The sequence below is a fragment of the Hyperolius riggenbachi genome, chromosome 10 (assembly GCF_040937935.1).
Source record: "Hyperolius riggenbachi isolate aHypRig1 chromosome 10, aHypRig1.pri, whole genome shotgun sequence".
Classification (NCBI taxonomy): Eukaryota; Metazoa; Chordata; class Amphibia; order Anura; family Hyperoliidae; genus Hyperolius; species Hyperolius riggenbachi.
Genome location: NC_090655.1, coordinates 72,530,377 through 72,558,349, shown reverse-complemented (window position 1 = coordinate 72,558,349; position 27,973 = coordinate 72,530,377). Strand labels below are relative to the sequence as shown.

At 42.5% G+C, this 27,973-nt stretch overlaps 1 protein-coding gene across 1 annotated transcript in view; it reads right to left on the bottom strand.

Moving 5' to 3' along the window:
* The window catches only part of PLCE1 (phospholipase C epsilon 1), a 465,913-nt gene that overhangs the window by 204,423 nt on the left and 233,517 nt on the right, over positions 1 to 27,973 (bottom strand). The window contains 1 exon segment of the mRNA XM_068255587.1: positions 6,859 to 7,175. Coding sequence (XP_068111688.1) covers positions 6,859 to 7,175 — 317 coding nt within the window.

Sequence of the window (27,973 nt, the reverse complement as noted above, 5' to 3'; positions counted from 1 at the left end):
CCGCTTCATTTCCGCTGTCCCCCGCTCAGTTCTCCATTTCCGCTGTCCCCCGCTCAGTTCTCCATTTCCGCTGTCCCCCGCTCAGTTCTCCGCTTCAGGTCTGCACTGTCAGTGTCCGCGCTGTCTGCGTGCAAGGACCCTGACCTGCCTATATGCTGCTGGCTGCTTTTCTCCTCCAACGACAAGTTAGTGAAGTAGGGGGGATTGGTGTGTGTGACGGGCCCGCACAATGCGTCCGTGCTGTCCCTGCTGTGCCAGCAGCCACGTCCCATGAGGCTTGAAAGGACCCTGAGCTGCCTAAATGCTTCTCTATCTTCCCTCTTCTGCTGCTCAAAGTTACCTGCCCCCCAATTAAAGTGGACCTGAACTCTTGCACAGGACAGAAGGAAAACAGAGATATGCATCCTGTATGTATTTAGAGAGTTTAGCTGTCTAATTCACCCTCATGTGTGACAAATCAGAAGTTGTGATTTGCTCTTTCATCTGACTCAGCTCAGGAATCTCCTCTGCCATGGCAGAGCAGCTAATATGTAAACACAGGATGTTAACAATATGTCCTACTTCCATGGAAGTAGGAAGTAGACAAACTGCAGAATTATTGCAGGATTTGTACCAGCTGTAACAAAGAAATGTTATTGAAAGGTTATTGTGTTAGTGCGTATCTTTCGGAGCAGAGAGGAAGCTTGAGTGCCTTTCATGCTGCCGCACAGGACCCGGGATGTTCTGAGATTTGTGCATTTTGGACTTTGGCCGACTGACTTTGGCAATTTTGCAAACTGGCAGTAAAATGTCAGATATTTCCAGCATTTTGGATTTTGGCCGACGTCAAATCGGCCAGTTCTAAAAAAGGCCGGCCAATTCCCACTTTGGCCGATTTCTGGTTTTGGCCATAACATATTCACTAAACCTGGTGCATTCATGGTGAAGGGGCATCTTGTGGATTATGCCTGACTTTGTATCTCATGCCCTCTTATGTCTCCCCTGTGTCCTCCTCTGTCCCCTATGTGTCAGCCTCTATGCCCCTTTGTGTCCCCCTGGTGTTCTCCTCTATGCTCCTTTGTGCCCCGTGTCCTCCTTTGCATGGGCACAGTACAGGGAGTTCCCGACATTGCTGCGGGTTGGAGGTTTGTATTGGCAGGCGTTCACAAGTCAGGAATTCCTTGCATTTGGACTATACGACACGGTGACTTTTTTCCCCACTTTTAGGGGAGAAAAGTGAGTCTTTAGTCCAAAAAATACAGTATATATAGCAAACCTAAAGGGAGCCTGAAGTGACATATGACATGAAAAGATGAACTTGTATGTACAGTCCCAATCCTATATAGAACTAGGCTATGTTACTTTTTTTTCTCAGTGTAAGGGTTAACACTCTAGAGCTCTAAATGGCGCACATGGAGTTTCGCCGCCCGGTCACTTTGGCGCAGGGTGAGCCGAATGACTGCTCACCCTGCTGCCACTCAAATTTCGGATGGAAATGATTACTCTTCCCCATCCGAATCATAGCAACTCGGAGGGAGAAGTCATTTAGGTCTGGCTAGCGCTGGCACCCGAATTATGCACCTGCACGGCCATAGCCATAACATTATTTGTATGGTGGCGCCCAGGTCAGGCACAGTGCAGGGAAGAGTGCCCGCTAAAATGATCTGCCTCACTCTATATAACAGTCTGAGTCTAAATTACTTAAATTGTCAAAAAAGACGTTCAATACTTACAACTGTGTCCATACAAGAGCCGAAGTAACTTTATCATTTACCCCGAGGTAGTCCAAACTAAGATTTTTTTTAAGACTATGGGTAGTGATGAGCAAGAATTTTGCAGCATAATCATAATTCAGCAATGTAATTTGCAATGACAATGCAAAATCGAAAAGGGGAAATTTTAGGTAATAATCGTAGTTAATTCTGTGTGTAAACATAATCAGGAACTGTAATTTTGCAAGTTCACATAATTTTCACGTTATTTCATGTCAAATTTAGCAGTTATTAGCAAAGCTTCCAATACATGCCATTGTCACCAAAATTGCTACGTGTGTTAAGGGGAAGCAGGCAAAAATTTTGTTTTTTCAAAAGGACCTTTTAGTTTTTGAGATAATCATCTTTGGAAGTGCAAAGAAAAAACCGACAGCTGAAAAACCATTTATCCTTTGCATTTTTAAAATGACTTTTCTCAAAAACAACAGGTTCTTTCTGAAAAAAAGTATTTTTTTAATGTATTCCCAGTATCTCCCTTAAAGGGAACCCTAACAGAGTGATATGGATATTTCCTGTAAACAATACCAGTTGCCTGGCAGTCCAGCTGATCTTTGTGACTGCAATAGTGGCTGAATCACACCCTGAAACAAGCATGCAGCTAATCCAGTCTGACTTCAGTCAGAGCACCTGATCTGCATGCTTGTTCAGGGGCTGTGGCTAAAAGTATTAGAGACACAGGATCAGCAGGCGATTCAGGCAACTGGTATTATTTTAAAAGGAAAAATCCATATCCTTCTCAGTTTAGGTTCCCTTTAACACATGTATCAATTTTGGTGACAATAACATGTATGTGGCTTTGCTAGTAACTGCTACAGTTTGCACAAAATTACTCAAAATGTAGTGGAATTAAGCAAATTTATGAATGGATTACACAAAATCAATTGAATATCCAAATCATAATTACGTACGGCTGTGATTGTGGGAAATTATGTAACATCTAAGGTAATCGTAAACAGCAGATTACGATCATCACTAACGACGGGATTCCAGGACAGTTGTATTTAGGATTAGGACTATAGATACAGTTGTTAATCTCATCAGTTCAGGTTTGCTTTAAAATAAAGGGGGAAATAACCAACAACGCTTTTTCTGCAGTTACTGAAACTGGACCAAACACCTTTCCGAAATTAAACAGTCTGTTATTAGAAAAGCATTTAACCATAGTCAAAGCATGTGATTTGCATGCTCATTCTGGGCCAATGACTTAAAGGACACTTGAACTGAAAGGGAAATGGAGGATGACATATATATTTCCTTTTAAAAACTGCAGATTGCCTGGTTGTCCTGCTAAAACCTCTGTTTCTAATACTTTTATCTATTGACGATGAACAACCAAGCAGATCAGGTGTTTCTGACAGTGTTCCTGAAACAATCACAACAAAGTTTTAATACTAACCTGGGGCCTCTTCCAGCCCCCTGTAGTATGTCCATTTACTCGGTGTCCATCTGTTCTCCTGCTGTCAGCTCTGGTAAAGTCCCTGACTGAGGCAGACAGACTCAGGGCAGGATTTGTACTTTTTAACGCCCCAGGCCAGCATTGAGCAAAGCGCCCCCCTCTTTCCTTCAAGCACAAAATATATCACCAATTGTGAGCTGCACTGAGGACAGTCAGTGACATGTCTGTTATGAGTCTCAGAAGATACCCGTGCTATATAAATACGTAATAATATAGTAGGACATTACACTATGACTATGGTAGGATTAGATTGTGAGCTCCTCTGTGGACAGTCAGTGACATGACTATGAACTCTGTAAAGTGCTGCAGAAGATGTCAGTGCTATATAAATACATAATAATATGGTAGGACATTAGACTATGACTATGGTAGGATTAGATTGTGAGCTCCTCTGAGGACAGTCAGTGACATGATGTAATCTGTAAAGTGCTGCAGAAGATGTCAGTGCTATATAAATACATATTAATAATATGGAAGTACATTAAACTATAGTAGGTATTAGATTGTGAGCTCCTCTACAAGAGAGAAAGAGGAAAGGGGAGAGAGGAAGGAAAGACAAGAGAGAGAGAGAGAGAGAGAGATGGAGAGCACAAGATGGGAGATTAAAACAGAGAGGAAACAAAATGAGGAAGAGATTAACTAAAAAGGACAGCAATAGAGAGCAAGCGAAAGAATATGATGAGAAGGGAAGGAGCCGTTACACATGTGGACTAGTGACAGAATGGGCAATAAATCAATCAGCTGGACATAGGCTGAGAAACATTCAGCAGTAACTGGTAATCAGCTTATCTTCGGTATACTGAAGCTATCTAATTGTTGCTTCTCGCTACCTCTCAGTCATCAAAGCCCTGCCATCCAGTCTTCGAAAGGTTCCCCATTTCCGCCACATGAGTCATGTCACGTGACGCCCACCTACCACCAGCCAGTGTATAGTAGTTCAGGCAAAGCCACTCCCCCAAGCCGCCCTATTGGACTCCCGCAGGATGTAAGGGCTGAGATTGGCTGCTGACAGGGCGCACACAATCAAGCTTTGTCACCAGCTCTGCTGTGCGTTACGCAGCCACGGGGAGAACGGAGCAGCAGTTTTTTCAGCCAAAGAACAGAGATCTCGTCCTACAAAGTCACTGGACCTGACTGGGTCCAGGGCGGGACAATTACAGCTGTCGTTAGTTTTGAGGGGAGCGCAAATAAGTTAGTAGTGAATGCTACAGCATTAGCGTGCCTACTCTTAAAATTTTACCCACACTAAGCTGCGCTGCTTCAGCAGTGAATCCACCCCTACTGATTTGTCGAGAGCCAGATGCTACATCAAAAGAGCCACATCTGGCTCTCGAGCCATAGGTTCCCTACCCCTAGTCTATTAGGTGGCACAAGACTGCAACCCTTTTACAGATTTAATTGTCATTTTAAAATATAAACATATCACTTCCTGTAGATTACAATCTGTGACTCTATGCTTATACCAAGAGTAAACAAGCTGCAGTGTGTACATAATCCCAATTTTAAAAACTGGTTCAAGAATACTGACATTGCTTCTAAAGTGTTCTCTTCCCATCCCTCATTGTACATTGTGTCTCTACCATGCTCATCATCCCTGCAGAGATTTTAGCAGCAAACTCAGGGGAGAGAGGAGTTGGGACTTAAGATGCCACTAATGATCCAATCTTTTTCATCCAATCTTACCATTTCTATGTAATATAAGGTAACTGCCTAAATTATCCATTCAATATGGTCAACCAAATTACCCTTAAAGAGGAACTCCAGCCTAAACAAACATACTGTCATTAAGTTACATTAGTTAAGTTAATTAAAATAGATAGGTAATATAATCTCTTACCCACACTGTTTTAAAAGAACAGGCAAATGTTTGATTTCATGATGGCAACCATCTTTTTGGTTGAAAGGAGGTGACAGGGAGCATGAGACACAGTTCCAACTGTCCTGTGTCCTGAGCACCTCTCCCAGTTGCTAGGCAACGTGAACAACAACATAGGAAATCCCATCATGCTCTGCACAGCATCAGGGAAAAAAAGCCCGGACTTTTTTTCTTTGATGGGTGGAGCTTAGATAAAAATGCAGCTAAAAATGATGCTTTGGTAAGAAAAACAAAGTTCTGATGCTGTGAAACTGTTAAATAAACACCAGGCCTTTTCAGTTCTGCTGAGTAGATTTTTAGTCTGGATGTTCACTTTAAGGTGACTACACACCATATAATTTTCATGCAATCTGACTGTACAATTTTTATACAATCTTACCAACATCCATGTAGTATAACCGCACTTGGTGATTGATGGTACAGCCAGATTGCATGAAAATTGTATGGTGTTTGGCCTCATTTATACTACATAGATTTGGTAAAATTGGATGAAAAAGATTGGATCATTAGTGTTCACCTTTAGGATTCGTACACACATCAAATTTTGATTGGCCAATTTTATCAGCTTCATGTAGTATGACGGCAAACAGACTTTGAACACTATGAACAGATTGTATAAGTAAGCTCTCCTACTACATGGAGGTGGTAAAATTGGCCATTCATTGGCCAATCTAAATTGGATGTGTGTATCAGGCTTAATTTCTTAATCTTAATAATGACACACCAATTTTCAGACATGTCTAAAATCAGTAATCCAACTATACTGCATTAGTGAAAAGAGTTTCCTTTAGGACATTGTAACCACACTTAATCCACCGTAAAATATTGACCTTAAAACACTAGCCATACAGTTAGTCAACAGGCACTACTAGTTATCATCTGACAATACCACATTAACAAAATGATGCTAGGGGCCACCATAGGATTCCAAAAAAAATGCAAAGTACCAGCGCTATGTAAATATCAACTGTTCAAAAAGTGCTTCACAATCCTGGTAACTGATCCACCGGCAAGTAAATACTCTATCTTCCACCACTGTGTGTACAGATTTCTAAAATCCTCAGAACTATAGTGATTATCAAGAATATTTTTTATCTATCATCTACATCTTCAGTTGCCCTACTGACTCCTTTATGAAACAGTGTATGGCTTTTCTGAATTGACATCAATATTTTAATTAGAATATGCCCCTAACCTTAGACTGTGCTCTTTACAACACAATACCCAATATTATTCAGTTTATTCCAAAACTAGAGTCTGATCAGGTTCTCAACAGGTCTAAGTGTACCCCTGGGGTACTTATGCTGGGTTTGGAGGGTACTTTAACTTTTTTAGTTAATCTATATCAATGAGTTATTGTATTTAAAACATGCTACGCACTATGCTAAGAACAATGCCATGTGCAAGAAAAACCAAAGCAAATAAAATTCTGGATACTCATGAATATGAAGCTTATAACAGGAAATTTGCCTTCACGTATACAAATCATTCAACCATGGAACTTTAGATGTTTTAAGTGCCTTTTATGCAAAACATCACTTCTGATTTATCTCCTCTTGTTTTACTTTTTCATCCCTCGATTCGCTTTACTTTTCTTCAACCTTTTTGTCTTTTAATTAGTCAAGAAAAACTGTTCAAGGTAAAAGATTGCTGAAAAAAAATGACTCTACAACTGCTTTCTGGTGGCAGCAGCTCTTCAATTCAAAGGGAATTATAATTTAGTCTAAGTGCAAATTAAACCGGAGTTTCTGAAGGCAGCAGATTATCCAACTTACCTCATTAAATCTTGCCACTAGCTCTTCCACAGGGTTATGTTCTCCAGTTTTTAGCCTCAGTAGAGATACAGACAGTGATGTCTTTATGTCCGGAAAGTTGGCGTCGCATTCTGTATTCCCAAAATCTCTGGTCAGGAAACAAAGGTAGTCAATGGGCAAGACTTTGCGGTAAATCTCCTGCTCCTGATCGGTTAGGATGCTTGCGATCTCCTCTGGAAACTGAATCAGATGTTGCAGCTCCACCAATTCCTTACTCAGTCCTGCTGCGCTCGCCGTCTGAGTATTAGACGCTGCCATTGCTGAACAAGGCTGGCGATCTAAAATGACATCAAAATCAGACAAATTAAAAATGTGAAAATACTAAAGCAACATCAACAGGATAAAAGACATCAGCATGGTCTATAGAAGTAGTATGTATGAAGTCCGTTGGCTTATAAGACAATCCAAATCCAGAACACCATTGCAACCAGCCAGTCACTGCCCAAAACAAATTAACATGCAAATAAATGTACTAAATAATTTATTTACACGCGTGTCTGGTAAAGGGTGCGTGGAACGCTGAAGTCTCCAAGTAAAAGCAGATTACAGTATTCTTCTCAAGGCTGACAAGGGTTAACCATTAAAACAAAAATCTTGCTCGTTAACAAGGCTGCAGATGTTAATTAAGCAAAACAGGAGATCTTTTTTAAATATTACACTGAAATCCACATAAGCCGTGGCTTACCAGTAAAGCTGCTTTTGTGTCGCTATGGTATGAAATCAACAAATCCCATAACAACCCAACCAATAGGCTTAATTTAGTTTCCTGTGCCCTCTGATTTTTTTTCTAATCAAAAGAAGAAATCAGTAAATAATTCTAAAAGCGAGCTCTCTACAATAAAGCTCACAACAGTTTTCTTGTCTTTTGACTGCTGCTACTATTAAAGGAAATGGAGTCATTTGTAACACCTATTAAATTAAAAAAGACAAACTTTCAATTACATAACTGATTCTCTTACAGGTAACCAGTTAAGGATCTATATAGAGCACCATGTAGAGCAGGTCTAATCTTTTAATTAAAGGACAACTGACCTGAGAGAGACATGGAGGCTGTCCTATTTATTTCTTTTTAAAGGAAATTTGAGAGTGATATGGAGAGTGACATTTAATTTTAAACAATACCAGTTGCCTGGCAGTCCTGCTGATCTTCTGTCTCTAATATTTTTTAGCCACAGACTCTGAACAAGTATACAGATGAGATGTTTCGGTCACAAACATGACAACATTAGCTGCATGCTTGCCCTATGGTGGCCACTAATGATCCAGTGTTTTTTCTCCAATCTTATCATTCCTATGTAATATAAGGGACTACCTAAATTATCCATTCAATATATGCACTCAATTTACCCTTATACCACACAGATTTGGTAAAAAAGGATGAAAAAGATTGGATCATTCTCTCAACTCTGTACAATCAGGACATCCAGCCATACAAGTACAGATACTTGCATAGTTGATGTGTCATTTGAGACATCACCAGTACTGTTACATGTTCATATGATAAATGACAGCAGACTAAGAAACACTAGAAGGAGGTGCCTGCCCTTGTGAGCTTACAATGTAGCCCCTGATGAGTCACCATAGTAACGAAACGCATTGGGCGGAGCTACGGAGTGGCGCTATGTGTGACATCACCGGACTTGGTGACTGTCGGCACACGATACTACTACACTTAGCGGCGCTACTATTGGGGTAAGGGCTAAAGCAGACTGTCCAGCGGCTGTCACGCAACTTCAGACCCGCGTGCCTCCCCACACTTGCATGCCCGCGTGTACTGGACGTTCTATTTTATATATTTTTTGCCAATAAACGTGGGATATCTATCCCTGCACCATTACGCTATGTCAAGCGTTATTCTTTGGAGGTGACCGCCTGGATTTTCAAGAGCCCCGCTGACTTTTCCACGGTGGCTGAGGGGTGGCCAATACCCCTAACATGGTGACGGGCCCGTTTGGCCAGTTTATCCAGTGAGTTTTTCCACGAGGGGGGTTGTTTATTCACTCCCCTACATTCAAGTGCAAGCTGTGTACTGTGAAGAGACTGAACTTTGAACGCTTTAACCCATTTCCCATCCGATTTCTCTCAGCTTATCACCAAAGCAGGGAGCGCTCCACTTGTAATAGACTGGTGTACATGTTCAGTACCACATTTCCTATGTATATTGGTATATATGATTTTTGTGAGCACTATTTTATGGTATTGTGTTTGATTTTAAAATGTAGAGTAGTGGGGTGGAGACACCAGGGGAGGAGACAATGGGATATGCAGATAAGGCAGTGAGCCTCCAATACTACCTATAGCAAAGCTTGTCTGAAAAGGAGTGTTTTGACAGTATGTTTAAAGATTTCCGTTTCCATGTAAGGTGAACAATAGGCAGGATAGAATAACAACTGCTACACTCTCTAACCCCGTTCCAAAGTGCTGGAATCAAAAATCAGAACTTAAGAGGGAAAGCAATATCCGCACTCTCAGACGGGTGACATCTAAATGATTTTATTCAGTAACAACATGACAGGATAAAAAGGCTAACATGTTTCGGACGACAATGTGCTTTTTCATAGCCCAACTATACAGACATCTGCTCACACCTTTATACATTGAGACACACCCACCAAGGTGTGTCTCTCACAAAGCTTGTTCCATCCCACAGCTAACTGTAGGTGGGCACCTAACCTCAAAAGGATCCCCGAGGTGACATGTGACATGATGAGATTGACATGTATGTACAGTGCCTAGCACACAAATAACTATGCTGTGTTCCTTTTTTCTTTCTCTGCCTGAAAGAGTTAAACATCAGGTATGTAAGTGGCAGTTCCTGTCTGAGTCAGGACTAGGTCAGACTACAGTGTAACCCTCACTGATAAGACATTGAAACTATAACACACTTTCCGAGCACAAAATGGCTTGTGAGAGCAGGAAAGAGATAAACAGGGTCAATAGTTCATAGATTGTAGCTCTGGCATACTTTAATGAATGAGTCATTGAGCACAAACAATACAACTGTAAAAGCTTAAAAAGTAGATTTAAATATAAAATACAACTGTGGAATATATTAAAAAGTCATTTTTAGGAGAAGGATAGATAAAATTGTTTATTTCCACTTTGGGTGTCCTTTAACCCCCCCCCCCCCCCCCCAGCCATAACCCTATACTCTTCCTCCGGGTGCCGCCTTAGGCGCCCATGACAAACTCGGCTATATGAGTCAGAGAGTAGAGTCAGAGTTGGAGTCGGAGCAATTTCGGGTACCAGGGCCATATGCAATGCACATTTTCTCCTGAGTTTTCTGCTAGTAGATAATTTTTCATCTTTGATTTAAAATATAAATTAAATGGAAAAAAGTACCAAAAAGTATGGGGAAAAGTACTATCAAAATTATTCTGAGCATTTGTTTGCTTGCAGGTGGTTTTAAAGGCATTTTATTAACATGTTTGAAAATATCACCTAGTAGAAAACTCAACATAAAAAGTTAATTGCATATGGGCCCCGGAGTCGGGGTTGGAGTCAGTGGTTTCATAAACTGAGGAGTCTGAGTCAGGAGTCAGATGATTTTTGTACCAAATCCATAGCCCTGGTAAGAATTAGACTAAGGAGTCAGAGTCATTGGTTTCATAAACTGTGGAGCCGGATGATTTTTGTACTGACTCCACAGCCCTGGCTATAACTGTAAATTTGAGTACAGGACTCACCCTATAAAATATTGGGCACGGGACTGCAATTTGTGGCCCTGGCACCCGCTATTTTAGTGGGCGAGCCCCATGCCTAAATTTACAGTTCTAGCAGAGTTTGTAATGGGGGCCTATGGTGGCGCCCAACTGTAACCGCGAGTATCGCACCAATATTTACATAACCCATTAAAACATACGGAACCATCTGAAACTGTTAATGGAAGGTTTTCCAAAGTTTAGCTGACCAAGAGAACTTACTAACAGATATATGATGGCAGCACACAACTTGTAGAAAAAAATTCCAATAGACCACCGATACCATGTTTCGAGTCTTTAATTCACAATACACGTTGCGTCCATTTATCTATTTAAATGCAATCCACTGCCATTATCCAGATTCACATGGAAATCTGCTCTAGATGCACTTGGAACTGGAGCTTGCCAACACGAAGTCTCCTTTATCCAGTAAATTAAACAAATGATGCTTTTATTTCCCCATGTCTGGTGGAACAAGAGCAGCTGCTTGGGGAGATCGGCAGAGAGCGTACACATTTTACACTTGCTTCAAAACCTATTCATGCTTAAAAGGAATAGCTTATTGTGATGGAAAAAAATTGCATTAAGTCAGTGATGAGATTCGTCTTCATATTCATAACACAGAGCAGAGAAAGGTAAAGAGAGTCCGACATAAGATGGTGAAAGAGAGGAAAATGGACTAGCAATTAGCAGCACAAAATGGATTAATCGCTGTCCCCTGACCATGTGCAGTAGCTGTAAGATATGAAATTCCAAAAAAGGTATCCAGCTGTGGCCTCACACACTGCGCTCTGAATTGCAGCCAATACCACCATGCTCACTCAAATTCCTCTCTATTCATTTCTCTCACCGGACACCGCAACGCAACTGCTATTTCATTCACTTTCCTTAAATGAAAGCTAAATTTAGCAAAGGCAGCCCCACACCCCATAAAAAGATATACGGTAAAAGGAAGCTTTCGCTTAAATGATGTTTAAGCCACTGGGGCCTACTGACTACTTTTAAATAATGCTCAAGGGAATTAATACAAAAAAAAAAAGTACATAAAAGTATATAAAAGAAATTTGTATTATAAAAGGTGTGCAGAACACAGAAAAATATACCGTATATACTCGCCTATAAGCTGAGGTACCCACTTTGCCCTCAGATACCAGAAATAAGTGGTTAACTCGCATATAAGCACCCTCCCCAGTATAGCCCGATACACAGTAGCCAGATGTGCCCCCAGTACAAGTCAGCCCCCCTCCCGATAGCCAGATGTGCCCCAAGAATGTTACATATGTGTCTTAAGAAGCCACTAGATGGCATCATAGATATGAGACACAGAGATTGCCACAAAGGAAGAATCCCCGATCATTGCACCGCTGACATGTTGCTTGGACGCTCCGGGGGACACAGGTAGTCTTGAGCAGCGCACTCTGCACACCATGTTACAGGGGACGGGGGGCACGGACACAGCAGAGAGCCAGCTGGCAAGAGCAGGATCACTAGTGCAAGATCCTTATGCTCATCTGCCAGTATCAAAACCTGCTCCACCATCTGTTCTGCTCCACTGACTCACATATAAGCCGAGGAAGTAACTTTTCAGCACATTTTTTCTGCTAAAAAAATACGCAAGTATATACGGTATTTTAAAGCTAAACTTAAAGTGCTTACATACATGCAATAATTGCCACCCACCGGGGATTAGGTTAAGATACTTTGGGTGACAATTTGGGGACCGATGCTTTACAGACACATTGCTAGCCTTTTATTCAATTACTTCAACTGTGCTTTGGATTCATCTTTTATTCCTAACAATTTTTTCTCCCCATGTGTACGAGGCTTTAAATTAGATGTTAAATCTCATTAAGACTAGAATCTTCTATTACATGACCATGAAAAATCTCGCTGTCTCTATCAGGCAATACTTGGACATTGCGGAAATTGAAGTAGGTGGTAGGCAGCATAAGATGGTCATATTTGTGGATGACCTGCTTCTGTTAGTTACTAAACCCCTTTCTACGCTGCCCGATCTACTGAATGTTATTAAAGAATATGGGGAAGTTAGTCATTTAAAAATAAAGCCCTCAAAAAGTTCTCTCTTAAACCTCTCTATTAATTAGGCTGTTTTGTTAATCTTAGCCAATCATTCCTCTTTAAGGAAGACCACATTGTACATCTAGGAGTTAAAATCACAAAGTATCCAACAAATTTAGTCAAGATAATCTTTCTACCTCTTTTGCATCAATTAGGTAGAGATCTTGAACGATGGGTGGGACTGATACGCTCTTGGACAGGGCACACTTATGTCCTAAAGATGAATGTAATGGCTCGCCTGTTTTACCCTCTTCTGATTCTCATCCCTGCTACCTTCTGGAAAAAACTCCAGACTCTATGGCTCAATTACACGCAGGCCTTGGCTGGCAGCAATGCTTCCGTTCAAACCAAAAGAGGAGCAGGGGCTGGCATTGCCCTTTCCGAGGATATATCACTTAGCAGCCCCTCTGACTAGAGTGAAGGATTGAGAAGTGTGTGAAGGGTCCAAGCAGTGGGTCATCCTGGAGAATGACTGACATGCTGTTGAAACCTCAGAATTTGAGACTAAACATAGGGCTTTGCCTGGCTAACTCAACTAATGCTAGCTTAATGCTATGGGATACAATGCTTCCACAGCATAGGATTTCATCCTATTTTAGTGAGTTCACACCGGTCTGGAATAACCCTGCATTCCCTCTGGGGATGAGGGGAGATATATATATATATATATATATATATATATATATAGTAGATTAATACTGTGGGATAAAGTTCTGGTGAGAGATTTATTTACAAGGGATTGTATTCTGTCAAAATCTGAAATGGATTCTAAAGGTAATGGCCATAGGATACCCTGCTTTAAATGCCTCCAACTAGTTAACTTTTTGACTAACTTTGCTAACTACTTGTATGGATAGAGATTTCCCTCCATGGAGCAAGTTTGTTTTACAATTTGCTTTTGGCTGCTATGTATGATGTATGATACTCTCCCCCATGTTTCCAAGTGGCAGTTGGAACTGGGATGGGAATTATCAGAGAAGTAATGGTCAAAGGCTTATAACTTTACAGCTAAATCATTACTCTGAGGCAGAGGTAAAGAAAACAATTTTAACCACTTGAGGACCACAGTGGTAAACCCCCCTAAAGACCAGGCACATTTTGGCTAAAATGGCCACTGCAGCTTTAAGGCACAGCTGCAGGGCCGCACAACACAGAACACGAGTGATTTCCCCCCCCCCCTTTTCCCCTCACCAACAGAGCTCTCTGTTGGTGGGGTCTGATCGCCCTCCAGTTGTTTATTTTCTTTTTTTATAAATATTTATGTTTGCTTTTTTTTTTTTTTTTTTTTTTTTTTTTTTTTTTTTTTAAACCTTTACTCTGCCTCCCCCAGCCAGCTTCCCTCCCTCCCCCAGCCAGCCTATCACAGCGATCGGCGGTGATAGGCTTCAGCCTATCACTGCTGATGGCTCTCTTGTCCCCCAGGGGGACAGCCATGTCACTCGGCTGTCTCCAGTGCAGCGCTGCTGCTGATCGCAGCGCTGCGCTGTGTAAATAGACGGCGATCTCGCCGTCTAACAGTCTCCTGAGCGGTCCTGGGGCTGCCACCGCGTGGGGCGGTCGTCAAGTAGTTAAGATACTTACTAGATGGTTCAAAACCCCTCATCAATGATATTAGAGTCATCCTGATTGCTCACCGATATGCTGGAGGTGTCAAACACACATTGGTACAATGTCACATATAAGGGTGCTATGCTCCAAGTTTAAAACTTTTGGGACACTGTACTTCTCATTGGCCTCAATTCACTAAGCTTTATGAAACACTTTATTAAACGTTTGATAATTTACGTCATGGGTAAAATCTCATTTTGAATTCACTAAGGTGTTATATATTTATCAAATGTTTTATCGATAAAACGTTCAATACGTTTATAACACCTTGGTGAATTCAAAATTAGATTTTACCCATGAGGTAAATTATCAAACGTTTGATAAAGTGTTTCATAAAGCTTAGTGAATTGAGGCCATTGTGGATAAATGTTTAGGTGTACAGCTACCTCTCTTTCCGGTATCACTATTTCTCTTCATGTTGCTCTTACCAATTAAAAGATTTAAAAAAAAAATCCTAGTTCAGGCACATAAGACTTACATTTTGGAAATCCAGTGTAGCTGATTGGTTGGTGGAACTTAAAGGGAACCAGAGATGAACCATAGCTGAAAAATTGAAAAAGAGGTCATACATACCTGGGGCTTCCTCCAGCCCCATAAGCCCTCGATTGCTCCCACGCCGCCATCCTCTGCTGCCTCTATCGCCGGTACCGGGTCCCGTCACTTCCACCGGACGCGACCAGTTGTACGTATGCGCAGGGGCTCCCTCCGGCATTGTACGCATGCGCCTGCACAGTACGAAGGGAGCGCACTGCGCTTCGTCGACTGGCTTGACTAGCCGAAATTATGGGACCCGGTACCGGCGGACAGAGGCAGCGGAGGATGGCGGCGTGGGAGCGATCCAGGCTTACGGAGCTGGAGGAAGCCCCAGGTATGTATAAACCTATTTCATCTTAGTCTCTGGTTCTCTTTAAGCGGGGCAGAGGAATGCCTTTACAGTCTCTTCTCAGATGTTATGCCGCGGATGCCTCTGCATTGTTGTTTTTATATATATTTTTACGCATTGCACCCGTAACGCGTAAAAATGTACTTGTTAATGTCCGCGAAAGCTTTCTGTACCAGCGGGAATGCGTAGAAAGGTGCGCATGGCGGCCAGCCGACTCCCAGTCGGCAAAAACAAAACTAGCTGGCAGCGGGGGACTGGAGGAGCCATGAGTGACTGCGAGGGCACAGGATGGCTGCAGGGAGCTGGTAGATGCCCCAGGTAAGTGAAACTAATGGGTTTTTTTTTTAGTTAAGGTTCTCTTTAAATCCCATAGTGTTAAAAGCTAGGTTTAAAGTTATGACTGTCTCAGATAAAGATAGTAGCTTTGTTATTCATCTTCCATACAGACAAATGCAGAACAAATGCGGTCCATAAGTATAAATGACAAGAGGAAGTGCACCCAGCCTTAAAGTGGATGTGAACTTAGAACTTCCTCTCTACTATTAAAGATATGCAACAGCATGATAACCTTTAAAGAAAAACATTTCTTTGTTACAGCGGATACAAATCCTGCAATAAATCTGCAGTGTGTCTACTTCCTACTTTCATGGAAGCAGACAGTTTACATCTTGTGTTTACAAATTAGCTGCTTTGCCTAGAGGAGATTGCCGAGCTGACAGCTGAAAGATCAAATTACAGTTGTGATTATTCACACCTGAAGGGAAGTTAGATAGGCTAAACTCTCTAAATACATACAGGGTGCATTTCTCTGTGTTCTCTGTGTTCCTCCTGGCCGCAATAGCAGCATAGGGGGCGATATACAGGCTGGGAACGCGAACAATCACTCGCGTTCCCATGCCTGTCGGCCGGTGACGGCCAAACCGGAATTGCTCGCCGGCGGGTCCTGGGACATCGGAGCGGAGCTGCGAGGGCACCGATCGGCTGCTGGGGGCTGAGGGAAGCCCCAGGTGAGTAAATCTCATTTTTTCAGTTGGCTTAAGGATCACTTTAAGTGCATCTGAACTGAAGCTGGGGTACAAAATCACATACATACCGGTACCTAAAAAAAGGGAAACTTCTGGATCCTAATGGGGCTTCGGCTACTGTCCTGTGGTCCTGTTGCCAAGCAAGGACCCTCAAAGAGTTTGGGCTGTGCTCTTCAAGTATGAGCGCGGTTGCACTGCGCCTGTGCTAGAAAGTGTGCAACCCTGTTCTGTTGGAGGACATTGATGGAAGCCTCATTAGGATCCAGAGGCTTCCCTCCCAGGCAAGTATTTTTTTTTCTTAATCTTGGTCTCAGGTTCTACCCGAACTGACATGTGACATGATGAGATAGACATGTGTATGTACAGAGCTTACTAACTATGCTGGGTTCCTTTTTTTCATTCTCTGCCTGAAAGAGTTAAGTATCAGGTATGTAAGTGGCTGACTCAGTTCTGACTCAGACAGGAAGTGGCTACAGTGTGACCCTCACTGATAAGAAATTCCAACTATAAAACGCTTTCCTAGCAGAAAATGGCTACTGAGAGCAAGAAAGAGATAAAAAGGGGAATTTCTTATCAGTGAGGGTCACACTGTAGTCACTTCCTCTCTGAGTCAGGACTGAGTCAACCACTTACATACCTGATGTTTAACTCTTTCAGGCAGAGAAAGAAAAAAAGGAACACAGCATAGTTATTTGTATGTTAGGCACTGTACATACACATATCACTTTGGGTATCCTTTAAAACTGATATTTTTATTAATTTCTATTAATAAAATTAATTTCATGCACATTTCCATATACTGAATGTGTGCTCTGTTTTAATTAGAGAATGCCTTATAAAATGCCCCTGCTGAGCCCTTCCTTGTTATTCATTAGAATTCTTGATAGCAGAAAGTACTAGCTATAAAGACCCCTCTGATTTACGCAGGTAGAGAAGACTGCTTTCATAAACCGCTTGATCATTAAATATAATAGGGCATTTACAGATAATTTTCTTATAAATTATACTGTAGGCTGTGCAAACTGTCAAACTCCTCACAATCTCTTCCTTGCTGCTGGTTCAGCACTCTGTTCAAAGCCTCCGATTTCATCTGTGAAATTGTAAGAAGGAAATGCACAAAAAACATCTCCACAATCAGATAACTCAACAGAGAGCCGAGGTTCTTTATTCACTCCTTAATGCAAATAGGAAAAAAAATGATATGAACGTTTTTATGTTTATCTCCTTTTAACAGAATAACTAAATTACAACGACATGAAAAAATAGGAACTAGATAAAACATGTAAGCATCTTAAAGTGAACCTGAAGTGAAAATAAACTGATGAGCTATACAATTGTATCTATAGTCCTAATCCTAAATAGAACTTTCATGAACTCACATTTATTTTGGTTTAAAATTTGAATGTAAATAGATTACCAATAAGTGTGAGGCACACATTTCCCTTCAGTCAGCAACTCCTTCCAAATGGCACCCCATAGAGGTCGGCCAGTTTCCAGGAGTGAGTGGAGATCAAGACAAGGGACCCCACTGTTCAGTCATCGCTGGAAATTTGGGAACCGGCCCGCGGCACGCCTGCGTATACGGTTCCCGACTGCGGGTTTGACCAGATCGAGAGGGGAAGCAGCCTTAGTCAAGCTAAAACAAGGCTGTGACCCCTCAGAACACTTCTCACTGCCACCACTAGCTGTTGCTAGACACTTCCACTCTGCTGTCGAGTTACTCGCACTGGCGTTTTCGTACGTTGGGTCAGCTGCGCGCTTTAGGCCAACGTATGACAAACGCCCCACACACACGCACAATTGGAATCTTACACTGAAGTGAAGCCAAACCACTAACAGTCGTTCCGAACGATACTCTTAGCAACTTTGAAACTTCTCACTCTGCTGTCGCGCCCAGAAGTGCCCCATACACACAATGCAATTACAATCTTATACAGTAGTGTGGCTCAGTCATACAATCAGGCATAGACTTATACACAGTTACACATCAGTCTCTTATAGGCTATGAGTGTTAGTTTAGTACAGCAGAAGTCAAACTTATTAAATAACGATTTATTTTCCAGGAAAAAAAGTGCAACAATGCAGAAAATAATATATACAAAAGATTTACAAAAACAGTAAAAAAAAGTTACAAAATAAAAGTTACAACGATACACTCAAGGATATTTGCATAAAAATAAACGGGAATCAAAACGTTGCCAACTTGAAGGTCTAAACGTCGTTTTGCGGGAGAACGTAGCTTCTGGTCAGACCAGGATAGCCCTAGCGTTTGCCATCTCCAAAGAGCTACCTGTTGTGAAGGACCTGTGCAGGTTCTTATAGGCCCATTTGGGGCCTGGGGCATTGAATGTTCCATCCCCAAAACTAACGCAATTTCCCCGTTTGTGACATCACGGTCTGCCGAGCCACTTGTCACATCTGGGCTAGCTGTGACATGCGAATTTCAAGGCTTTTCCTGTCACACCTTGCAGACTTCAGAGCAATTCAGACCACAGGTAAAATTGTATCAAAAGGACTTCAAACCACTTCACCCACTTCCAGGTAGGCTGTCATCTGAAAACTTCAAACATTCCTGTGTTAGCTTCCACTGTCCAGTCTGGATTGTATTTTGGCTTGTTGACATATGCACAAAATTCAAAGCACGGCAACAAAAGACAAAAGAGGGGCTTGTTATCTAATTACCTCTTTCCCAATTAGGAGCAGACAATGGCTTCACCTGCTGGCCATTGAATGCAGAGCTAATTTACATTATATAAGGACTCCAGGAAGCCTGACTGGCCTACATCCACCTCTGAAAGATACACAGCAGATGAAAAATGAAAATATACTCCTGTATTATCCCAACATCATAACTATCTTCCAGAGGGCGCTGGCAGATGATTCTAACGAATCGTCCTGCCAAAGCCTACACTGACGGCAGGGCCTGGGGGGGGGGGGGGGTTACTCCTTAGCATTCTCATGAGGGTTTCCCACCTGGCAGTTAGCTCCAAGCTACACGACTGGAAAGCTAGGTCAGGTTGCTGCAATGTGTCGTCGCCCCTGGCAACCTGACGTAACCAACCAGGGGAATGAGGGTCAGTGACGACCGTGAATTTGCGACCATAGAGACAGTGCTGCAGCTGGGGAAGGGTTCCAACAGTCACTACACGCACTTTCTCTATAGTGGCAGGAGCCATCTCTCGGTCCCTTTGAGGAACGATTATCTGCCGGCCTGCCTCTTTCACTTCGGACAGCTCCGAGGGAATAACTTCCCAGAACCCTCTCAGCCTGCCCCCTCCAGCCGGTGACCCGCTGGCCAGAGCCCTGAGCTCTTCCAGGCTGCTGTCAAATCAAACAGCCCCAAAGAGCTCAGTGCTGCCTGTCACACACTCCAGGAAGGCTACAAACTGAGAGGCTCCTGGGCCCTCAGGGCTCGGCTCTGAAGTGGGTGTTGCTGACCCAGCAACATTTGCCACGTCAATGGACAGTCCCTCTGCTGTAGACCCGCTAGCGCTGCGGGTTACCACTACAGCTGAGGGAGCGCCCACATTACACACATCATAAACCACATCACATTTGGTCTTAAAAACATCTGAAGGGGAAAGATCTGGCCTGGTGCCGTCTGCCCCTTTAGTGGGCAGTCCACCTGCTGCAGCCCAGCGACCACTGCTGGTTACTCCTGCAGCCGACGGAGTGTCCACAGGACAAGCATCATTATGTAGCACAACACATATGATATCAACATTATCCGCCTTACACATATTGACATTTAGAACATCACATTCCACAACATTATCTGCAGCATTATACACAGTGCTACTCAGCACTTCACAAGTAGCATCAACAGTTCCTGCATCGAGTACCTCGATAGTCCGTGCGTCACAAAATGACATCATCAGTTTCTGCATTTCCGGTATCAACATGTCCCACTTCAGGCCTAGGCACTGGAGAATCACTAGGGCTGGCTCCTAGTATACAGTCCGTAGCCCCTGGAGGCCCACCAGCACCCCCCACTTGCACAGAGTTATCAAACAGTACCTTGCAAGAGTCCTGACCTTCTGCTGGGGAGGCGGGCTCCACGGGGGTTGGATTAGACTCATAACGGGCCACTAACTGTCCCAGGTCAGTACCCAGCAAAACGTTGGTGGGGATTTTGTCAGTTACCCCAACTTCTTTCATTCCGCTGCCGGCCCCCCAATCCAGGTGGACCAAGGTCGTGGGTATGGCTGGGGTGACACCCCCAACTCCTCAGACAGCAATCATTTTCCCAGGTATGTACTGCTCCGGGTTCACAAGCTGGGGATGTAAGAGAGTCACTTCTGCTCCAGTGTTTCCAGCCCAGTGGCAATTGTACCCCCAACCGTGACAAGCTGCAGATTCTCTGCATAGCCAGTGGCATTTCTGGTAGCACACAAAGCAGTTGGGACTTCACTGGGGTTTAAGGCCTAACTGGATTTTGGGGCCTCCCTCTTCCTCTCTGGGCAAGTCGTGCTGATATGACCCATACACACATACAAAGCATTTCCGAGTGTCAGTGGTTGGTTGCTTGAATCCAGGAGACAGCGGTGCTTGCCTCCTCTGGGTGCTGGGTGAAACAGGTTTAGCAATCTGTTCTCCCCTCCAGCTGGGCGTAGTAGTCCTCCGGGACTCGGGTGCTCTATGGGCCGTGTAGGAATCGGCCATTTCCGCAGCCTCATCCACTGTCTTTGGTTCTAGATCCAGCACAAACAGCCGGACATCAACAGGACAAGTGTGGAGGAACTGGTCTTTTATTATCAGTTCCTGCAGGGCATCAAAGGTTTTAACAGACAGTCCTTTTAACCACTGCTGGAAGGCAGTGCGCAGGTTGCAAGCATGATCCAGGTAACTGTCATTAGTCCTGAAACGTTTGCGATACACATCTGGCGTGAGTTGGTATCGCTTAATGATGGCTGTCTTAATTGCCTCACAGTCTGCTTCTTCCTCCTGGGGGAGACTCACAAACGTCTCCAGGGCCTTGCCTCTCGACCCTACACCACAAATAAACGCATGCTTAGCTGAGCTTCAGGAGTGGATGAATAATAATTGGCTAAAACCTAATGCTGACAAAACTGAGGTTCTTCTTATCGAGGACCAGGGCTCAACAGCAAAGCAGCCCCAGTCTCAACCAACACCGCTAAGGATAGGGAGCTCAGACCTGAACAACTCAGACTGTGTGCGCAGCCTGGGAGTACTGATTGGTGGGAAATTAAGCTTCAGGAATCAAATCTCAGCTGTTGTGAAACATTCCTTCTTTCATCTAAGGAATATTGCAAGGATTAAACACCTAATTCCTTCAGAGGATCTTGCAACCCTCGTTCATGCCTTCATCACATCAAGGTTAGACTGCAACGTCCTCTACACAGGCCTGCATAGGAAAGACTTAAGCCGCCTGCAATTAGTACAGAATGCCGCCGCAAGGCTGTTAACGAGCAAACCGCGCCATTGCCACATAACACCAACCCTGTGCTCACTCCACTGGCTACCGATAAAATGGAGAATTCTGTCTAAGATTGGCTTACTGACATTCAAATCCTTGCACAATCTGGGCCCTGGATACCTGAATGACTTGTTGCAACTGCATCACACCCCCCACAATCTTAGATCAAAAAGTCTTAACACCTTGGTCACCCCCAGAGTCCACCTCAAAACCTTTGGAGACAGAGCCTTTTGTCATGCTGCTCCTACACTTTGGAACTCCCTGCCACACCCAATCAGGACAGCTCCATCCCTGGAAGCATTTAAGTCTAAACTGAAAACCTACCTCTTCAGTCTGGCATTCATGAACATCTGACTATCTCCTCTGTAACACAACCCAGCCTGCAACCCTGTATTAATCTGAGACACAACTATGCACCTTGAGTCCTATGGGAGAAGAGCGCTTTACAAATGTTATTGTATTGTATTATTGTATTGTATTGTATAGCTGGGGAATATTTTAAGTGGATGGGGTTCTCTCTTTTTTGTTACTTATGGTAAAGACAAAGTATTAAATATGTACTCTATACATGGGATTATTGCTGGTCAAGAGAGGAATGGGTCAGAACCACAATGCACTGTAGCTTGCTGCATACAAGTCTGTGTAGCTGTAGACTAGTCAGGATGCCTTTAAGGACCCCTTGTGCATTAAAGGAACACTATCTATTAAAACAACGTTTTTAATACTCTATATTAGGGTACACATTACCACTAGTGCTAGGGGCACTTTATTCACCCAGTTCTTGCTCCCTCTCTCCCTGCTTAAAAAAAACAAAACATCCTTCAATCCTCACACAGCTCACAAATATACTTTACTGTGTCACAGCATGCAGGAGACATGAGGAGGAGGAAGTTGATCTGAGGAGGTAACGTAGCAAGATGTGCTGTAATATTGCTGTAATGTAACTAGCAGGGAGATGTGTATACACTATTCCTGACTGACTGGCTTGCTTGTGACTTTTCACTCCAAGCTGCATCTGCTTTGTAGGCTGCTATGTGGTGCCGGGCTGTGAGAGAGATGCTGTTTACAAAGGCATTATTAGGATCTTTATCAGTCAGGGAAGCAATGATAAGAAACACACATTGCTGGAATCTTTAACCTCTTTAACCCCTTACCACCATCTGAATAAGATTCTTTTTAGCAAGGTGATTATTAACCTATACACTGAGGAGGTGATAGCAACCCCCCTGTGCAGGGACATGGTCCAGCCCTCTAAGAGCCCGACACTTTTGTATCTAAAACAGATGGAGGATTTTACAGCAGAGAGGCAGAGCTGTGTGGGGAAGGAAATTGCTCCTAGTACTTGTGGTAATATACAGCATAAAAAAAGTATTCCTTTAAGTGACTACAATGAGCACATCATGAGCTTTAAACCTGGAATATGGAGCAATTGAATAAGGTGTGTCGGAATTCAACAAAATAGGGGTAATAGATGTTATAGAAGGCAGGTGGTTTTAGCATTTGGACTAATCAGTATACAAAGTTATTGAAGCACCTGATAAAGCCAAACACGGTTTCATGCAAAAAAAAAAAAAAAAAAAAAAAGAAAGGAAAGAAAAAACTACCAGAAAAAGAATGTTTTACATTAAGATAACTTCCCTTTATCAGCCTCTGTCTCTGAATAGAAATGGAAAAAGACAGGATTTGTATGGAGATGATGTTATCTGAATCCAACAGTTTATGTGTGGAATACAGCAGCCACTGCAGGCCACGTCATTTATTGCAAGTTATCTGGTAACAAGATCACACTTTAACCATACAACATCTTTTACAGTACACCTGAAGGTTTATTTCCTTTCAGGCCCCTTTTACACTTGGGGCGGTCCATCACGTCACACAAAACTGCAGCATCCTATAACATTTAACGCAGTGCCTTATGTTACAGCGTGGCACCGCCAGAGTTGCATTTGAGCCAGTGTGGTAACCCCAGAAGTGAGGCTTAGTGAGGAAAGTGTACCTCACTGATTTGGTCACACCGCAGCTCTAGCGTGCTGATCTCTTTGGCTGCAGTAGTGTGAACCACACACCTAAAACAAGCATGCAGCTTACCCAGTCAGATCTGCATGCCTGTTTAGGGTCTATGGCTAAACGTATTCGAGGCAGATGAGCAGAAAGGAAATCAGCATTGTTTAAAAGGAAATACATAGGTCAGCATCAACATCCCTCTCAGTGCAGGTGTGCTTTAAACCCCCGGCAAGCAAGGAAATACAAAAAATAAAGTTTGACATCTCTTTACCAACTTTTAAGTACTTTTTGAATTGCTGGGTGCTGAAAAAAAAACAAAAAACTTTTTGAAAGATAAAAATGTATTTCCTTGGAGAAAATTCAAATTAAACGTTAATTTAATAGGGGCCAAGGCCTTAGAACAGATGCTGTTCCAAAGCTGACCTTATGAGACATTACAGTGTGTATATTTCAAACTTTTGCCAAAATACAATCAGTAAAGATCTACATGGCCACCATCAGGAGAAACCGGCAGTACTCCAAGAGAGAAAAAGACCCAGAAAATACCCTGCAGGAGACTCAAAAGTCCCTTTTGAGTCTCCTGCAGGGTAACAGTGCATCTTAATAGACAGGCAGGTGCATATTCCCCTCAGGCTAGGTTCACATAAGACATAGCGTAAAAATCCGGCATTTTCCGCAGGAGTCAGTGGTTTCATAAACTGGGGAGTCAGAGTAGGGAGTCGGATGATTTTTGTACCAACTCCACAGCCCTGGTAAGTATTAGACTAAGGAGTCTGAGTCAAGGAGTCTGACTTATTTTGGGTACCTGGAGTCGGAGTTGGAGTCGGTGGTTTCATAAATGGAGGAGTCGGATGATTTTTGTACCGACTCCACAGCCCTGGTTTGCGGTTCGCTAATACAAAACGCATATGCATTTTGTATGCATTTTTACATTTACATATATGCAAATCTATAGGAAGACAGCAGGAAGCGGAAATACGTCAGAGATCTTTAATTTTTTATTAAAAACGCATTGAAAAGAAAACACAATGCATAGGAGTTGCCATAGACTTTCATTATGTGCGTTTTGGCAGCCAGCCTGCATATTATGCAACACTACATGACTACAAGTGTCTGCAGAACGCTTACTGTAAATCACAACTGCAACGCTGGTCCTTCTGCATCCCATAGACTAACATTACTGCATAAAATGCATAGTTTCCCGCTCCGCAAGAGTTTCTGCCATGTGTGCACCCGGCCTCAGTGACTGCACGATTTCATGATCGCCCAACTCTACTTTCAGCTACTCTAACTGGAAACCTAGACTGCAATCTCAGCTAGTTTATTAGCAAGGCAAAGAAATTAGGAAATACAGTGGCACCTTGGTTTGCAAGCATAATTCGTTCCAGAAACATGCTTGTAATCCAAAGCACTCTTATATCAAAGCAAATTTCTCCATAAGAGTGAATGGAAACCCAGTTGATTCTTTCCACAATCTAAAAACAGTTGTAGTAAAATAGTATAAAAAAAATTTGAACAAGACTTTCACCGTAACAGAACAGAATCATTGCCATCTGTTGGCTCACCCCCCTTTTTATTGTGTGTGGCTTTAACTAGGAACTTATCCAATGACAGTTACTTTTAAGGATTTCATGGAAATGTGACTTTGCACAGCCTCTACACATAGATTAAGTACAATTAAGTACAATCCCGCAGCGCCAAAGAGAGAAGAACTATTAGCTCAGTTGTGATGACATCACACATGCATACACTTTTTTGCTTGTATATCAAGATGTTGCTTGTATATCAAGTCAAAATTTCACAAAATTTGCTTGTATTGCAAAGTGCTCTTAAACCAAGTTACTCTCAATCCAAGGTTTTACTGTACTGTGAACTAGAACAAGCCTAATGCTATTAAAATACATTTTCCTTGTTTCACTTCCAATACTCACTCAGGTTCAGGGAACAAAAAGACATTTTCAGGTTGGTTATTTCAGGATGAGAAAAAGCAAAGTGAAATTTTGTTCGCTTTCCAGCGTCAGGCCTGATGTGTTATTTGGAGTAAAACAAAGCCCACCTTTCTCTGGGTCACGTAATATTGCTTTCACCAGGCCTCATCTCATGTGGGCTTACTACAAAGCTTCTCTCTGCCTGGCTGGCATATGATGAGAGATGTGCGCCTCAGAATATTCCTCTTCATTAGAAATGAAAAGCAGCCTCATATCAAAGACTGGCACTCTTTATTCCCTTCATTTCCTCATATATCAAGGATGTTCTTGTTGGACTTTTCACAAGATGATTTATCTGCAAGCTTGTTTAATGCCTAACAAGAATTTTTGTGTTGTTTTTTTTTTGTTTTTAGTTAGAGTAATTTCATTTAGGAAGGCAGCTCCACACGGTTTCTATCTGCTGGTAAAATTTTGACGTTCACACGGCGTGCAGGAAACATATATGTCATATTCCTGCACACCACATGCATTCATCTCTGTTGCAACATAAGCAGTTCATCAAAACAGACAATGGTTATTAAAGAAATAACACGCATGCCGGCAGAACTCAAATTTTTACTTATGCGGACCACGGCAGGAGGAGGGTGTTCACTCACTCCTGTTGCTTTCTCTATGCGCTGCACTCCTAATTGCAGTCCACCTTTCTGACACATCCTCCTTCTGGGTGTGATGCAGGAAGTATCAGGGTTTGTTCACATTATGAGCACTTTGAAGTTTTTAAAAAACGCTAGCGTTTTAAAAAGCGCTTGTGTAATGTAAACCAATGCGAGTGTTCTCCCATGAGCGATGAGCTTTCTTTCCCATCGCAAACGCGGCTCCTGCACCATTTTCTGAGCGATTGTGCTTCAATGGAAGGTATAGGAAAATCGCAAATCGCTTTAAACAGTGCTTGGCAAATCGATTCTGTGAGTGCTTTTACATTGAAGACATTCAGTTCCAGATTAAAAAGTGCACTTTCTGTAGATTGCAACACAGAAAATTGTAATCGCATAACAAAAAACGCTTACAAAAGGGCTTGCCAAAAACGCACAAAAAATGCCTACAGAATCGCTCAGAATCGCTTGCGATTTGTAGTGTGAACTAGGCCTCAAAGAGATAAATGGAACATGGAGCACAGCACACACAAGCGGTGACAAGGTTGAGTTAACCCTCCCTCTGCCGTGGTCAAAATAAGAACAAATTCAGTTCTGTCCTGAATTCGGTATTGAGCAGTGGAAGGCTGTAATCTAGTTAAACGATTGATATCTGGGAGACATTGTTTTCCGGCATCAAGCATGAATCTAACTGTGACCAGCTTTAGTTTTTCCTTACCTTCAAAGCTAGATGTATACCCAGATCTCAAATATCTGTCAGCACATATGCAGATGGACCTTATTCAGGTCGCTGTTGGGATCCCTATTCTCCCAGCAGAGACAGAAAAAGTGGTAGGCTGCTTTCTTTTTTTACAGTAAATTTTTATTGTAGAACTTTGAGAAACTACAAAACAATGGTGGTCGACACATTTTATTAAATCAAAGCAATACACACAATGGCTAAATAGAAAAAAACTGCAGAAGTTAGACATATCTTGCCCCTTATATGGTAGGCCAGTTTATATAAAGGAAGGTTACCGTTGATACTATCAATCCATGTCTCAAGCTGAGGTGGAGATGAAAGCTTCCAATAGGGTTCCTGTATTCAGATGGACCTACCAGTTTCCTCCTCAGTCATGCCATGTGATAGACTAACCTTTCACCAATGCAGAGGTCAACTTTGGGAATCTTCCAGGGGTCAACAGAGGAACCCAATTAGCAACAGCAGTCAGGGAAGCAGAGATAAGGCAGCACAGTAAGCAGACTTATCACTGGTTTGATTGATAGAAATTCTCTATAGGATCACAGTGTGCTCTGTACAGCCAGCATAGTGTGAACAAAGAAAAAAAGCACAAAGTGTTTATATGCTCTGAGGAATTGGAACTGAATCAATTACAGCCGTTCTCAACATGTGGAAACCAAGTGGGTTCTTGTTATATCCAGCAGACTCCACTGCAGCATGAGGTTTCCTAGGTTATTTGACTAGTAATATACAGTGCTTTCTTAAAGAGGAACTCCAGTGAAAATAATGTAGTAAAAAAAGTGCTTCATTTTTTACCATAATTATGTATAAATGATTTAGTCAGTGTTTGCTCATTGTAAAATCTTTCCTCTCCCAGATTCACATTCTGACATTTATTACATGGAGACATTGTTACTGTGGGCAGGTTATTTAGCTGTTTCTAGCTGTTAGACAGCTGTAAACAGCCATTTCCTGTCTGTGAACATTGTTACATTGTGGCAGTTTGCCAGGAGTACCGAGGTATTCAGAGCCTCTTG